Source organism: Saimiri boliviensis, chromosome 17 (genome assembly GCF_048565385.1).
Source record: "Saimiri boliviensis isolate mSaiBol1 chromosome 17, mSaiBol1.pri, whole genome shotgun sequence".
Taxonomy (NCBI): Eukaryota; Metazoa; Chordata; class Mammalia; order Primates; family Cebidae; genus Saimiri; species Saimiri boliviensis.
In genome coordinates this window covers 67,529,053-67,543,154 of record NC_133465.1, presented here as the reverse complement: position 1 = coordinate 67,543,154, position 14,102 = coordinate 67,529,053, and the positions used below count along the sequence as shown (strand labels likewise).

The 14,102-nt window shown below is 39.7% G+C and overlaps 1 protein-coding gene across 6 annotated transcripts in view; it reads right to left on the bottom strand.

Annotated features, from left to right (window-relative positions):
- TNRC6C (trinucleotide repeat containing adaptor 6C) overlaps nucleotides 1-14,102 on the bottom strand; it is a 146,628-nt gene that overhangs the window by 86,510 nt on the left and 46,016 nt on the right. For all 6 annotated transcript variants that reach the window (XM_074389014.1, XM_074389010.1, XM_074389012.1 and 3 more), the window contains exons 2-3: nucleotides 13,943-14,042; nucleotides 13,115-13,136 (exon numbers count right to left, since the gene is read on the bottom strand). In XM_074389014.1, the coding sequence (XP_074245115.1) occupies nucleotides 13,115-13,136; nucleotides 13,943-14,042 (122 nt within the window). The remainder of the gene's footprint in view (nucleotides 1-13,114; nucleotides 13,137-13,942; nucleotides 14,043-14,102) is intronic.

Sequence of the window (14,102 nt, the reverse complement as noted above, 5' to 3'; positions counted from 1 at the left end):
AACAAATACAGAGGTTTTTATAGCTCAGCCTCTTCTAGGCTGCGGCTGCATCAAAGAACAAAAAAGAGATTCCTGGCCCTGTGGAGCTTACATCTCAGCAGAGAAAAAAGGTCAACAATAAACGTGATGTGTAAGATACATGGTTCGTCAGGTGTGAAGTGCCACAAAAAAAAAAAAAAAAAGGGAAGCAGGGTCTATAAGGGCTCAAACTCCTTGTTTTCCCATGCAATCTGCCTATCATTTGCTCCACCCCCGAACACATGTCAATATCCTCACCAATCCTCCCCTTATTTAGAAAACATTTTATGGGTTCCTATTCCATGCTGGGCACTGTGAATAATGAGTAATAGAAAAAGACATGGTTCCTGTCCTTATAGTTTATCATATAGTAAAAGAGACATTATCTTTAAAATGATTCCACAAATATAAAATTACACATTGTTGTACTCATGACGAGAGGAACAGTGGGACGAGAGGACCAATTTAGGGACTCGGAAAGCTCCTTTGACAAAGTGACAATTAAACTGAGCCTGGAAAACTGTCAGGGTTATCGAGGTCAAGTATGTCTGCGTGTGTGAGTGTATATGTACCTCATGTCTACAAACTCACTCCCACCAGCCTACACAGTGCATGGGAAGTTCCCGAAATGAAAAAGAGCTTCTTGCCTTTAGGGGTTGAAGCCTAGCAGGGTTGGTTCACAGGAGGCTGGAGAGGGAGGCAGAGACCCTGGAAGGATTTTGGATGGTATCACTTGACCTGTAGCTGGGAGAACACTGGGTGGTTCCACGGATGGATACTCCTCAGTGTTCCCACCTGGCTGCCACACTAGAAGCCTGGAGCCTCCAGTTTCAGAAACTCTAGGGACAGGCTGCCCCAATTGTTAACCCACGGTAAGCTGAATGGCCGTGCAGTCATGAGTTGTCCGAACTCAATAGGCACTTAAATCTGTCGAGGTCTCTGAGCCCCTGGGCAGGCTCTAGAGCCAAGCGGTTGGGAGAGGAGACAGCAAGGCAGTGGTGCCCTCCTTGTTCAGCTCTGCCACCTCAGCGGGAACACACCTTGGGAAAAGAAGTTCCCTATGGATCCACCTTACAGTCCTCACCCGGGAATGAGCAGAGCAGGGGAGCATGGGGTGTCAGCATGCTGAGGTGTTTCTATCTTCTTCCGTCACCCAAGTCATACTACCAAGAAAGTCTTTTCTTTAAAAATTTATTTAGAAATATAAGACATTTTAAAAAAGGCATAAAGACCAAATAATCAACAAATCTCCATGGAGCCAATCTCCAGCTTAAGAAATAAAATGTCCCCATTCCACCAAAGCCCCACCTATCTTTCCCTCCCTGACTGTATATTCCACCTTCCCAGAGGTTTGTCAATTCCATACACCTCTCCTGAGAGGTAATGCAGTGGCTAAGGGTATGGACTTGGGGTTGCAACCTCAGCTCTGCCACTTCCTCGCTGGGCATCCTGGGTAAGTGACTTAGCTTCTCCGTCCCTCAGTCGTGCCATCCATTTTGTGCGGGCAAGGGGGGGGGGGAGAAAGAGGGCTAAGAATCCCTTACTGAGTTCCTTGAGGACAGAATGTTAATCTATGTAAAGAACAGTTTAGAACAGCGACTGCACTTGGGACACAGTGTTTATATTGTAATAATCCTCCTCCTCTCAGAAGCAATAGAAGCCACAGAAGTGTCTTTGTTAAATTATCATGTTAAAGGAGGAACCTCAGAGAATAGCCTAAAGAAGGGAAGAAGGCAGGCAGAGACTGCACTAATTTAGAAGAGATAATGACAGCTGTACTCAGGAGTGGACGATTAGATCTTAGGCTGGTTCTAAACCTCCCCTCTTAATTTGGTTCTCGTATCTCCAACAGTTTGGAAAGTGTTAGGTGCTAGATGAATGTTAACGAACGGCCATCCATTATTTTTGAAATGTTTACAAAGCGAGGAGTCAAAGTGGTCTCTCCCACCCACCACCACAGGCACACCTGATACGGGACTGACAAGCCTGGCACACAGTTTACACAGCCTCCCGGCAAGGACAGCTGAGGCTAGGGATCCGCTCCCCCAATTACATGCAGGTGCATGTGACCTGGCCGGGTACTGGCTGTGGGTGCCTGTGAGATGGTGGAAGTTTCTGCGCAGGAGCCACATTCCCACTCGCTCCTTTGTGGCTGCTGACAGATAGCGTTAGTGGCTATGACAGACAGCGTTAGTGCCGCTTCCCTGATCCCTGGTCTGCGGCAGTGGCACTGTGCTCTGGAATCAAGAGAGCCAATGGGGCCTCCCAATTCTTCCTGGAGGTAGCAACTCTTCAGGGAATCATTTCTGAAGGCACAGGCCAGAGTTTACTCCCCTACAGCCCTTTCAGTGATTTTATACTCACCCAGTGCCCCACATTTTAAATCCCTTTCTGCCAATAATAGCTAGAGTAGTTTCTATATTCTTCAGCCAAAATCTGGTTAAGAGAATAGACTTTTTTTTTAAGAAGTTTTATTTATTTATTGAGATGGAGTCTTGCTCTGTTGCCCAGGCTGGAGTGCAATGGCATGATCTGGCTCACTGCAACCTCCACTTCCTGGGTTCAAGTGATTCTCCTGCCTTGGCCTCCCAAGTAGCTGGGATTACAGGCACCCGCCACCATGCCCAGCTAATTTTTGTATTTTTAGTAGAGATGGGTTTTTGCTATGTTGGCCAGGCTGGTCTGGAACTCCTGACTTCAGGTGATCTGACTGCCTCAGTCTCCCAAAGTCCTGGGATTACAGGCATGAGCCACTATGCCCGGCCCAAGTAGTACATTTAAATCTTCCATCTACCTAGACGACATCACAGTATGTGGTATAAGCTAGGTATACCACTGTTTCCTTATAATGGTATTTACTGTTAAAAGGACCCTCAATTAGAATCCCGTGGGCTGCCACCATTAGCCTAAAGTATAATGATAAGTAGGTGTGAAATGGATGAGAGCAGTGTATTTGAAAATTAACATTTTAAAGGCAAATGCTAACTGGAGGGACATTTAAACACACACATTTTAACACATCATTCTGAAATTTAGGTGCACCTTAAAATTGGTGCATAAATGTAACATCGTTTCTTCACTCATGCTCCACCTGTCAACAGGACGTTATTGAATCGATGATATGTCCTATGATTGATGTCATCTCAGAACTTAAGAAACAAGCTTTTGTATGATAAAGCATAGGACTTCTCTTACGCACGGACACCACACAATGAAAAAAGAAAACGGTAAAAAAAATCAAGCAGTAATTCTAGTCATTTCAGAATATATATTCAAAGATTCAGTTTCTTCACATTTTAAATTTAAATTTACTCAAATATAAGCTTGTTTGCAAATGTGACTATGTAATTGAAGTACTCTCTTGTGCCAGCACAACCATTGATTCCAAGGAATGTTTTTGTTATTATCATTTCTTCTGCAGCCTATCCAGCGGCAAACATCATGGCAAGAAGTTGCCTTAGAACCATGAGATGCAAGCAGAAGACAGCTCTGAGCGCAGAGGGCCCATCTGCTCTGCTCATCAGCAGTCCCAGAGGGACACGAGCGGTGCCTTCTGTTTGTTCAGTGGATGCTTCTGGCTGATCTATCACCGTGGCAACGTGTGGAGCCCAACTCAAAATGAGCACAGACTCATTAACTACAAACTACATTAACTTAGTGTCTGTTGCTAATGAGAAATGCCGTTCAGAGGTATTTTCTATTCTAACATATTACAGTTACCTCTCTAAAAGGTATTAAATTAAATGCCACTCTCAATACATCACAGACTAGATAACATAAATGTTAAAAGAAAGTAAAATTATTTTAATAATGACTACAAACAGTAAGAATCATTTCATTAAAAGGCTACTTTGTTTTGGCCCTGGGATACTCCGGCTATAAGAAAATGTACTATTTATCACGTATGCAAGTATATCTAAGTTGTTTTTAAACAATAGGCTTATTTACAAGATCAAGTTAGAAAATGTTGGTAACAGCGTGTGTTAAAGCTGAGTCATGAAGACGTCATTAATGCACACAGGCTCTTCTATAACCTTCTCATATGTAACATCGATCGTAACAACCCCTAAGTAAGGCAACACAGTGGACAAAACATGGCGGGCAAAGCGAGTCCACTGGGTACAGAGCTTGTCAGTTTCCCTTAACTCCTCTTGACCACGTCGCTTTTCATGCTAAATCATCCTGAACTGAGTAAGCTCTCAGAACAAACGGCAAATCCTAAATCTCATGAAACACAGAAGACTTAAGTGGAATTATGTCTCAAACGTGTTCTCCCAGGACTGATTAATTGCGAAACAGCCGTAATCCTAGGATATTTTCCCTCTGAAAGTGCAGAATCCTACAACCTGCCAGAAGAGGGAGCCAAAGTTAAATTACTCCAACATACAGTAAGACAAGGCTGGTGCAGGAGGAAAAACGCTGGCCATATTTCAAACTGATTTGGAAAAGCCTTCTTATTCTCTTAGGCAAAAGAGCACAACTCCTCTTCAATGCCTCGCACAGCAGACCAATCCCCATCTCTCGCTTTGGCCTCACCTCACACCCTGCTGTTTCACAGCTTCCTGTTTGTTTAGTTTGTGGAAAATGCCATACTCCATCCGGCCACAGCGTCTTTACAAATGCTGTTCCCTCTCTACGTAGGAGTGCTCCCTGGCCTATTTTCAGATTCAGTTCAGCATTACCCAGGGATGCCTTCCACAATTTCTGACAAGTTCAGGCTCCTTTGTTTATGCTGTCATACAGTCACCATCTCAGTTAGTAAAGGATACATGTATCAACTGTGGTTGAGATTTATGTCCATTCCTCGTAAGACTCAGCTCCATGAGAGTGGGGAAGTTATCTCTATTTTATCATTTTCTTCCCACAGCTGTCAGCACAGTACCAAGCAAATAATAGGTGCTCAATAAATATCTGCTGGATCAAATAATTAGCCCAGTTAGTTTCTAAGTTCTGCCCATTCTATCAGTCATCACTACTCTTCCCTTAGCTACCCACCACTTAGTCAGTGGAGTCTTGACTATGCACTGGTCTAACTGCACCTGATGCCTCCAAGCCCTCTCTCCTCCTGTTTAATTCATCTTCAATTCTGCATGTTCTGTGATCTTTCTAAAGCACAAATCTCATGATGTCACTCTCCCGTTTAAAACACTCCAATGGCTCCCCCTCTGGTCTAGAAGATCATTTAAAGTCCTTAAGAAGGTATTCAAGGACTCTGTGAGCTGGCTTTGCACCTTCTACCTCTCTCAAGAGTTGAAAAAAAGTTTCAACTCTTTTTTGGGTAGAATAGCTTGGTACGAGCACTCGGTTTTAATGACCTGATGGATGGGTTTAAGATGACTGGTATGAGGCAACCCCTCCTTGTTCTCGCTTTCATAGCAAACTTCGGGCACAAGTGGGAGCGGCCCAGCTCCAGTACACACTAACCTCATTCGTACCAGTATTTTCCTTTCCCAATTCTCTCAACGTTCTTTTAAAAACAGGTTATCTTTTCTTACAGAGATACGAATATTTGATGAAAAGATGACCAAACCTAAAATCCTTTCAGGTAGAAGGTGTGAGATAAATAAATCACAACCAACTTCACTGACCCCCTGCTGAGTCTTCACTGCAGCAGCCACCACCTCACTCAGCAGCTTGTCTGCTGCCAACAATTGTAAAATTTATTTCTGTATTTTCCTTAGAGCGCGACTTCTCATACCTGGAAGCACTGGCTCTCTCCCAGCCACTGGCCATGAAGTGCATATGCTGCCCTACTGATACCCGGCTGAGATAAAGAAGTTACAATGTCCAGAACATTTTATAGCATTCATATGCATATAAATATATTTGCTTATCTGCCTGGCTCTTCCTACTAAAATCTCTCTTGAGAACAGGGAACTTTTTAAAAAAAACTTATTTTAGGTTCAGGGTACATATGAAGGTTTGTTACACAGGTAAACTCATGTCATGGGGGTCTGATTTACTGACTATTTCATCACCCAGTGCCCAACAGTGATCTTTCTGCTCCTCTCCCTCCTCTCACTCTCTCATCTCAAGCAGACCCCAGTATCTGTGGTTTACCGTCTTTAAAAACAGGGAACTAATCTCTGCAATCTATATTTATTAACTGTTTGTTAAGTTAATAAATTAGCCATCTCTAGGTAGCAAAACGTGACTTGTGACTAATATTTAGTCCATTTATTAATAGAATCTTTAGTTATAGCCAAAAGCTAGATAAAATGTGATTCTATTTGCAGGGCCACATTTTCTGATTCCTATTTACAAGTAACTACAGACACAGAAGGGAAATGATTGACGCATGCAGACCACTAAGCTGTAGTGATGAGTCTTTCTGCCCAACTCTAGAGGCCAATTTAGTGTCGGAAACCAATCTGGAAAAAGAAAATGAGTAACAATGAAAAATGGGCAAAAGACTTGAAAAGATACTTCACTAAGGGAGATATACAAATGACAAATAAGCACATGAAAATAAGGTGCAACATCATTAGTCACTGGGTTACTGCAAATTAACACCGTAATGAGATACCACTACATACCTATTAGAATGGCTAAAATTATGAAGATAACCATACCATGCACTGGTGCGGATGCCGAACTATAAAACAGTATAAACACGTTGGGAAAGAGCTGTGCAATTTCTTGGGAAATGAAACATACACCTATCATATGATATAGTCATTTTAATATTATGCATTTATCCAAGATAAGTGAAAGCATACAGCCATATAAAGACTTGTACATAAATGATCAAAGAATCTTCACTCAATAGCTCAAAAGCAGAAAAACGCAAATGTCCATGAGCAGGAGAAAGAGCCGTGACGCACCGACACAATGGAGCACTGCCCAGCAGTGAGAGGGGATGAACTACTGACACACACTGGAGTGCAGAGGGATTCCAAAAGCAAAACACGGAGTGAAAGAAACCAAAGTGCACAGTGTATGAGTCCCTCAATACCATGTTCTAGAGTGGCAAAAAGCAGATCAGTGTTTGCCTAGAGACAGATGGGGGCAGGGTGGGGACAGAAGAGATGGATCCGAAAAGGCCACGAGAACACTTTCAGGGATGATGGATGTCATCTTGATCGTGGTGATGGTTTCATAGGTGAATACATACCAACACTTGTCTAATTGTTCTCTTAAAATATAACGTCAACAATAACTCAATAAAGCTGTTTTTAAAAATCACAGAAAAGAAACTGAGCTGCGTAAACAAATTATTTCTTAGAAAGCAGATTGTCAGCATCCTTTACAGTTATAAACTGTAACTCTGTCTAAACACATAAACTGCCTTTCTGTTTAAGTTTTAGTGAAAAGTCATGTGAAACAGAGATGTGAATGTTCACTTCATCTGAGACTCACAAGTGCCCTTGGGAGACACCCCTGGAGCACAGCATGCCGCTTCCAATCGCTAGGCTCACTTCCTTTCTTGCACCATTTGATCAACAACTTAAACATTCACCTACCTACTTGGAGGTTCTGGCAATAAACACATTTTCACCCCTTCTGAATTTACGTATTTTAAAAATGTCTCATCTTAATACATTCTTTTGTTTCCATGGAAAAAAAATAATAGTTACATTTCTCCCTTGGAATTCAACAGTAAAATAAACACTTTAAACATAAAACAACATAGGTAAAGAAAGACATATCTAATATTTCAAAACCTAAAAGATGCCATGACCTGAAGATACCTCATAGAATAAATTTCCTAGAAATTTTTTTCAGCCTTATTTGAAAACACCTTAAGTTCCTTCCTAAGATTAATGATTCTACTGATAACCGATGTAGAATACCCATGTCTCCAGCCCCATTATGTGGTTGCAGAAAAAAAAAATATAAAAAACATATATTTCTATGTGTGACTATAAAACTGGGAAGACATGCTATAAAACTCAATTCTCACCACTTTTCATTTTTGTTGATAGAAAACTTCGTATGTTTCAACTGAGCCTAAGCACACTGCCAGTATTTTGTGACTCTAAAACCCTCATCACTCAACCGAAAACTACTGGAAGACCATGGCTTCAACTGACTTACATTATATACGAAAACACCTAGAGGTTCTGTTTACCAATTACAAATTGAATGCATGGTAAAGTTTAATACCTCATTACAAAACTGAAATTATACTCTTTACAAGCAGATTAGGATACTAATTAAATGTATGAATTTCGGCTGAACTGGTGGCTCACACCTGTAATCCCAGCACTTTGGAAGGCGAAAGTCAGTGGATTGCTCGAGTGTGAGACCAACCTGGGCACAGAGCAAAACGCTGTCTCTCTTAAAAAATAAAATAAAATAAAATAAAAAAATTAGCCAGGCACTGTGGCGTGCACCTGTAGTCTCAGCTACTTGGGAGACTGAGGCGGGGGGATCACTTGAGCCTCGGAGGTGGTGGGTGGCTGCAGTGAGCTGTGTTTGTGCCACTGCACCTCAACCTGGGTGACAGTGTGAGACCCTCTCTTTCTCAAAAAAAAGTACAAATTTAAATGTATGTGGCTTAAAAATTGTAACTCAATGATATAAAGCACAAGCCATACTGGGTCATCAAGATACTCACTTTCATACACAGTCTTTGAGCTTTTTGTATGAAAATATCTACTTTATGAACTTAAAAAAATCTGGCTAAAACCAATGAATTGAATTGTCACATTTATGAGAATTATCATAATCATTAAAAAAAAAAAAAAATACACACTCCTCACTCAAGCCATGAAAACACCCAGAAAACAATACTGAAAACCTAGGCCCACAAGGTCATTACATCACAAATAAAGCTACTATTACCAGTGCCTAAATTAAAGGCAGTGACAAAAATAAAGAAAACTGATTACTCATTACGGTCACAAAACCCATGCCAGTCTGAAGTGACACTTGGACCCTAGTTACTCCACAGAGAGCTACAATGCACAAGTTAACGGCAGCAGGATTCTATCTGATTCCCTTTTCCCCCAGTATAGGAGCATCTGGGGTCTCACTAAGGGTAACAGGTAATTGTGTTCAGCAGTCTCTTTCTTTGATCACCAACGCAAAGACAATATTCAGCAGAATTTACAAAGGACTAGTTTATGAATAGGCTCCTTCAGAGGTTTCCAAATTTCTTGGTGCAGCTCTTGAAAGGAACAGGGATCTGGGAGAGCTAACTGTGGGGAACAGTGGAGAACCCCTATCAACATATATTTATGTATATGAATTCAGAGAGAGATGCATTCAAGGATGGCTAATGAACTGTTAACGGGTAAGTATCTCAGGATAGAGGGATTTCAAGTGAAATCTAATTTATCTTTAGATAACCTCAAATTATTTTCAATGAGAATATATAACTTTTGTTTTTCATCACAGCAGGCAAAAGTAAGAAAAAGTTGAATACGACAGCAACCCAAGACTCTCTGAGACAATCAAGGAAAAGGCCTCCAGGTATACAAACATGCCCAGGTTCCTTAGGCGTCCAGGACATCAACCGCACTGCAGGGTTTGCAGACTCAGAGGCACAGAGGAGAATCAAGGACAGGTCAAAAGGAAGAAACTGGTGAAAGCCAAAGTGAATCAACTCTTAGAGTGAATACCCCCAGGGCTGAATAAAAGTGTATCTCCTAGCTGCAGAGAAAATGTGGCTCCCATAATCACATCAGGGTAGGATTGGGGTATGAATCCTGGCAGCATAGTGTTTCACACAAATATACTCACTTGGCCTGAATCTTAAAAAGAAAATGACCCAAACAAAGACATCACGGGTTAGAATTTGAAAAGAGAGCCAGAAACAAAATTTCTGTTTAGTAATAATTTTACAAAGCACACTTTCTAGAAATCTACTTTTCAAATTTGTGAAGGGAGCGCAGGAAAGCATGCTATGTATTAGATTAAGCTGTTCAAAAAAGATATATTTCTAGTTAGCTTCAGTTCAGCATTAATCTTTTAAATAAAAATTCATAGTTCAGGTGGGGTGTGGTGGCTCAGGCCTGTAATCCCAGCACTTTGGGAGGCTGAGGCAGGCGGATCACTAGGTCAAGAGATCAAGACCATCCTTGCCAACATGGCGAAACCCTGTCTCTACTTAGAAAACAAAACAAAACAAAACAAAAATTAGCTGGGTGTGGTGGGTTGTGCCCGTAAACTTAGCTACTCGGGAGGCTGAGACAAGACAATCGTTGGAACCCAGGATGCAGAGGTTGCAGTGAGCGGAGACTGCACCACTGCACACCAGCCTGGCAACAGAGTGAGACTGTCTCAAAAAAAAAAAAAAAAAAAAAAAAAAAAACCTTCATAGTTTAAGTTCAATGGTTATAGCCAGATGCAAGAATTTTTTAAGTGTAATTAATGTTCTAATGAAGACTTATCTATTAAAAATGGATTAGACTCATTAATATTCTCCAGGTAAGAAGGTAGAGGGGTATAATAGATGGGCATGGTATATATTCTAAAAAGTTCCTTGAAAATGTTTAAAACAAATCAAAATCGAAAGCATTTCTGTTATTGAGAAAATTAAGTCAAATATAATGCTAAATAACTGGGGCACTGCTTTACTAATGCTGCAAGTTTAGTGGTGTGTAATACTGCAGAACAAGGGAATTTCTAACTGATTTGGTCTACTTTGAGCTAATTATCAAAACCAAAATTACTCAAACTTCTTTCTACAATGTTAATTGATACAGCATATCATACAATCTAATATATAACTGCAGCCTCTCTCTTAAAAGTATCCAACTCTCAGACTCTCTCAAATTGCTAAACACTTTCCTATATTCAAACGACTCAGGCCCTGAGACTTCTGGGTGCTGCCTCATGGCAAATGTGGTCCCTGCCCTCATGGACACACAATCTGGAGCAGGGGAGAGAAGTCAAAATGCTAGAATGTTAGAAAAGCATCAATTTTATGTGTGAACGCTAATACTAGTACTATTAACATGTATCCATATGTACAGTCAGCCCAGGCTGTGTCACCCAACACAGTGTCCAGTCAGAAAGCTGGAACCAGTATTTCTCAGGCAGTGAATTTTGAATTGAACCAGTAATAACGTAGAGTCTGAGAAAAACATAAACCTTGATGCTGCTAATATTCATCAATGAATTACCTAGCAGTACTGTTACATTATTTATAATTCAAAAAGCATTTTTTGTTTAGAAAGACATTAGTTATTATTACAACCCATTCTAAGGCTAGTTAGTAGTTACTGATAAACTGTACCCAAAGGAACAGTATTTTAGAGGATATAGGAGAAGAAGAGAAAAATCCAGTAGCGTTTAAAGTCAGCAATGAAAATTCTCAACAGAGGCTGGGCACGATGGCTCACAACTGTAATCCCAGCACTTTGGCAGGCCAAGAAGGGGCAGATCATTTGAGGTCAGCAGTTCAAGACCAGCCTGGCCAGCATGGCAAAATCCAGTCTCTACTAAAAATACAAAAAATTAGCCAGCTGTGGTGGTGCAAGTCTGTAATCCAAGCTACTGGGGTTGCCGAGGCAGGAAAATCACTTGAACCTGAGAGGCAGAGGTTTCAGGGAGCTGAGACTGTGCCACTGCACTCCGGCCTGGGTGACAGAGCAAGAGTCTGTCTCAAAAAAAGAGAGAAATTTCTCATCAGAACAGTAACAGAAAATAACAGCTCCGTGTAAAGTGGCGGGACAATGTAATTCACAATCACTATTCAGTAATAAGCAATTTGTTACTACTTGAGGAGAAAGCAATGGTAAGGACAAAGAATATAACTAGTGCTGAATCAGACTGAAAACCCAAAATGTTGAAAAAAAAGAAAAAAGAAAAAAGATAGATGATCCAGAACAGATAATTCTATACTTTGAAATGACAATTATCAGAAACCATTGTTTCTTATTCAAATACGACTATGTACCATAACCCTTTTGGACCCTTCTGGAAAAGTATTATGTAAATTCACAGTGCTTCTGAGAGTATGAGAGAAAAATGTCTTTTTTGCTATGCTTTTTTTAATATTCATTGAACATTAACTCCCTCTCTTCATGTGACTCTAGTCTAGAGGTTCGGAGACCTGGGCTCCCTCAAGTCTTGTCTTTACCACTAACCGGTTCTTAACCAAGAACCAGCCTCTTAACTCATGGTAGATTATCTGTAAACAAATTCCTTTCCTGTTCAACTATGAAGTTCAAATGAGGTAATATACATAAGCTTGACTTTGAAAACTATAAAATGTCACACAAAAGTAGAGTATTAGCTGTGAGAGTGTCTCTACATGTACAGTTGTGTACATGTGATGGTCCAGTGGAAAATAAAAACTTCGGAATAACAGTTATAGGAAACCTTTATACTGAGCACCAATTATATGCTAGGTACTGAGCCATTTTCCTGCATGATCTCAATTAGTCTTTTATATTTTATTTTTAATTGACAAATAATTGTACTGATTTAGTCTTTATAACAGCTTTATGATGTAGGAACCATTCACTACCTTTGTCATTTTAAATATGAGATACCTGAAGCCTAAAGATACGAAGTAACTTGTCCCAAATTAAACAGAGCTAGTGTACGTGACTCCTGAGAGTGTACTCTTAGCCACTGGAAAATAACTAAACATACATGTATAACATGAAGAGGCTTAGAGTGTGGCTATCATTTCGTTTATTCTGAATCTCCAGCACATCACAGGATGCCTGAGTTACAGCAAGAAATGCGTGTTTCCACCAACACCTTTTATAATAACTAGCAAATTCTGGACATGGAGGATAAAAAGAGAAATCTTTTACATATTAATAAGCAAAGAGGGAATCCAGAAAGAATATACCTTTTTTATTATAAAGGATAGCTGGCAAAGACACATTGGAACCTTTAAAAAAAATGCAGGTATCCTTTGGTTGTTCTTATTCAAACTGAATCAACTTTATCAGTTCAGTCCTATTTGGTGGAAATGAACCAAAAGAAAATTTAAAAGCATTGTTTGAAAAGCTAACACAACATTTTTCAGGCGTTTTTAGATTAACCAAATGCCAGTGAGATGCAGATGTAAAACCGGTGAAAAATGAGGAATTTCACAATGAATAATAACAAGTAGTTTCAAAGGCAGGCTTAGATCATAAAAATTTTGATACTGCTGTAAATACACCCCCCACCATATAAATAAACTTACCTTTGGTTTTTTGATCAGCAGCCTGGAAAAAAAAAAAAAAAGAAAGAAAGAAAGAAAGAAAAGAAACTCTTTAGGAATAATAATGTATAGAATGTACACATCTATGAAAGTTTATAAGCAAACTTTTAACTGAAAATTTTAAAAATGAGTTTCTGTCAAGTTAATTTATTATAATTAGTGGGAAAAATGTGTAACTGTCTACATGCCATTGGTTACATGACAATATTAATCTAAAGGCAAAAAATTCTATCTGGAGCTCATTTAAGTGCTATAATTTTAACAGCTTCTGACAAGTACACAGTTTAAACGACAAGATACATTAAACTAGGTAAGAACAAAGACAAATGGTGTAACTTGGTATTTTAAATGCCATAAAATTCGAGCTTGACTATAAAGTTTACAGTAGGGCTTTTATTTTTAATCTTTACTAATAGGATTTGTAAAAGAACATTTGCCAAAGCTGCCAAAAAAAAAATATATATTTCTAGTTTTTCTAATAAGATCACTTGAATGGCCCTTTCTTCATTTATTGGACATGGCTGTTCAGGACAGTTCATTTTAAGTAGAATAACATGGACACACTTAACCACCACAAACCAAAACACAGCTTCCCTAAAACACAGCTCTAACATGCCTAGTTCCCATTAGACATTTAATGGCTGTCACCTGTATTTATTTCACCAGTAGGATATCTATTATTCGCTAATTACAGACTTGGCATATTGATTTAAAAAGTAACAGAATGAAACTTTGTCATGTAAGGGTTATGATGATACAAATGAGACACACAATGATACAAAGACAATGAAGTAGAAACTTGAAGCGAACCTTTTTCTGAGCACCTTCCTTCTTTTTCTTTTCTTCCTGCTTTTTCTTTTTCTTTTCTTCCATCAAACGTTCCTCTTCTTGTGTTTCTTGCTCTTTCTCCCTATTAAAGAAAACTAGTGTAAGTATAATGATCATGTTAAGTCAAAAAATGAAAAAGCAT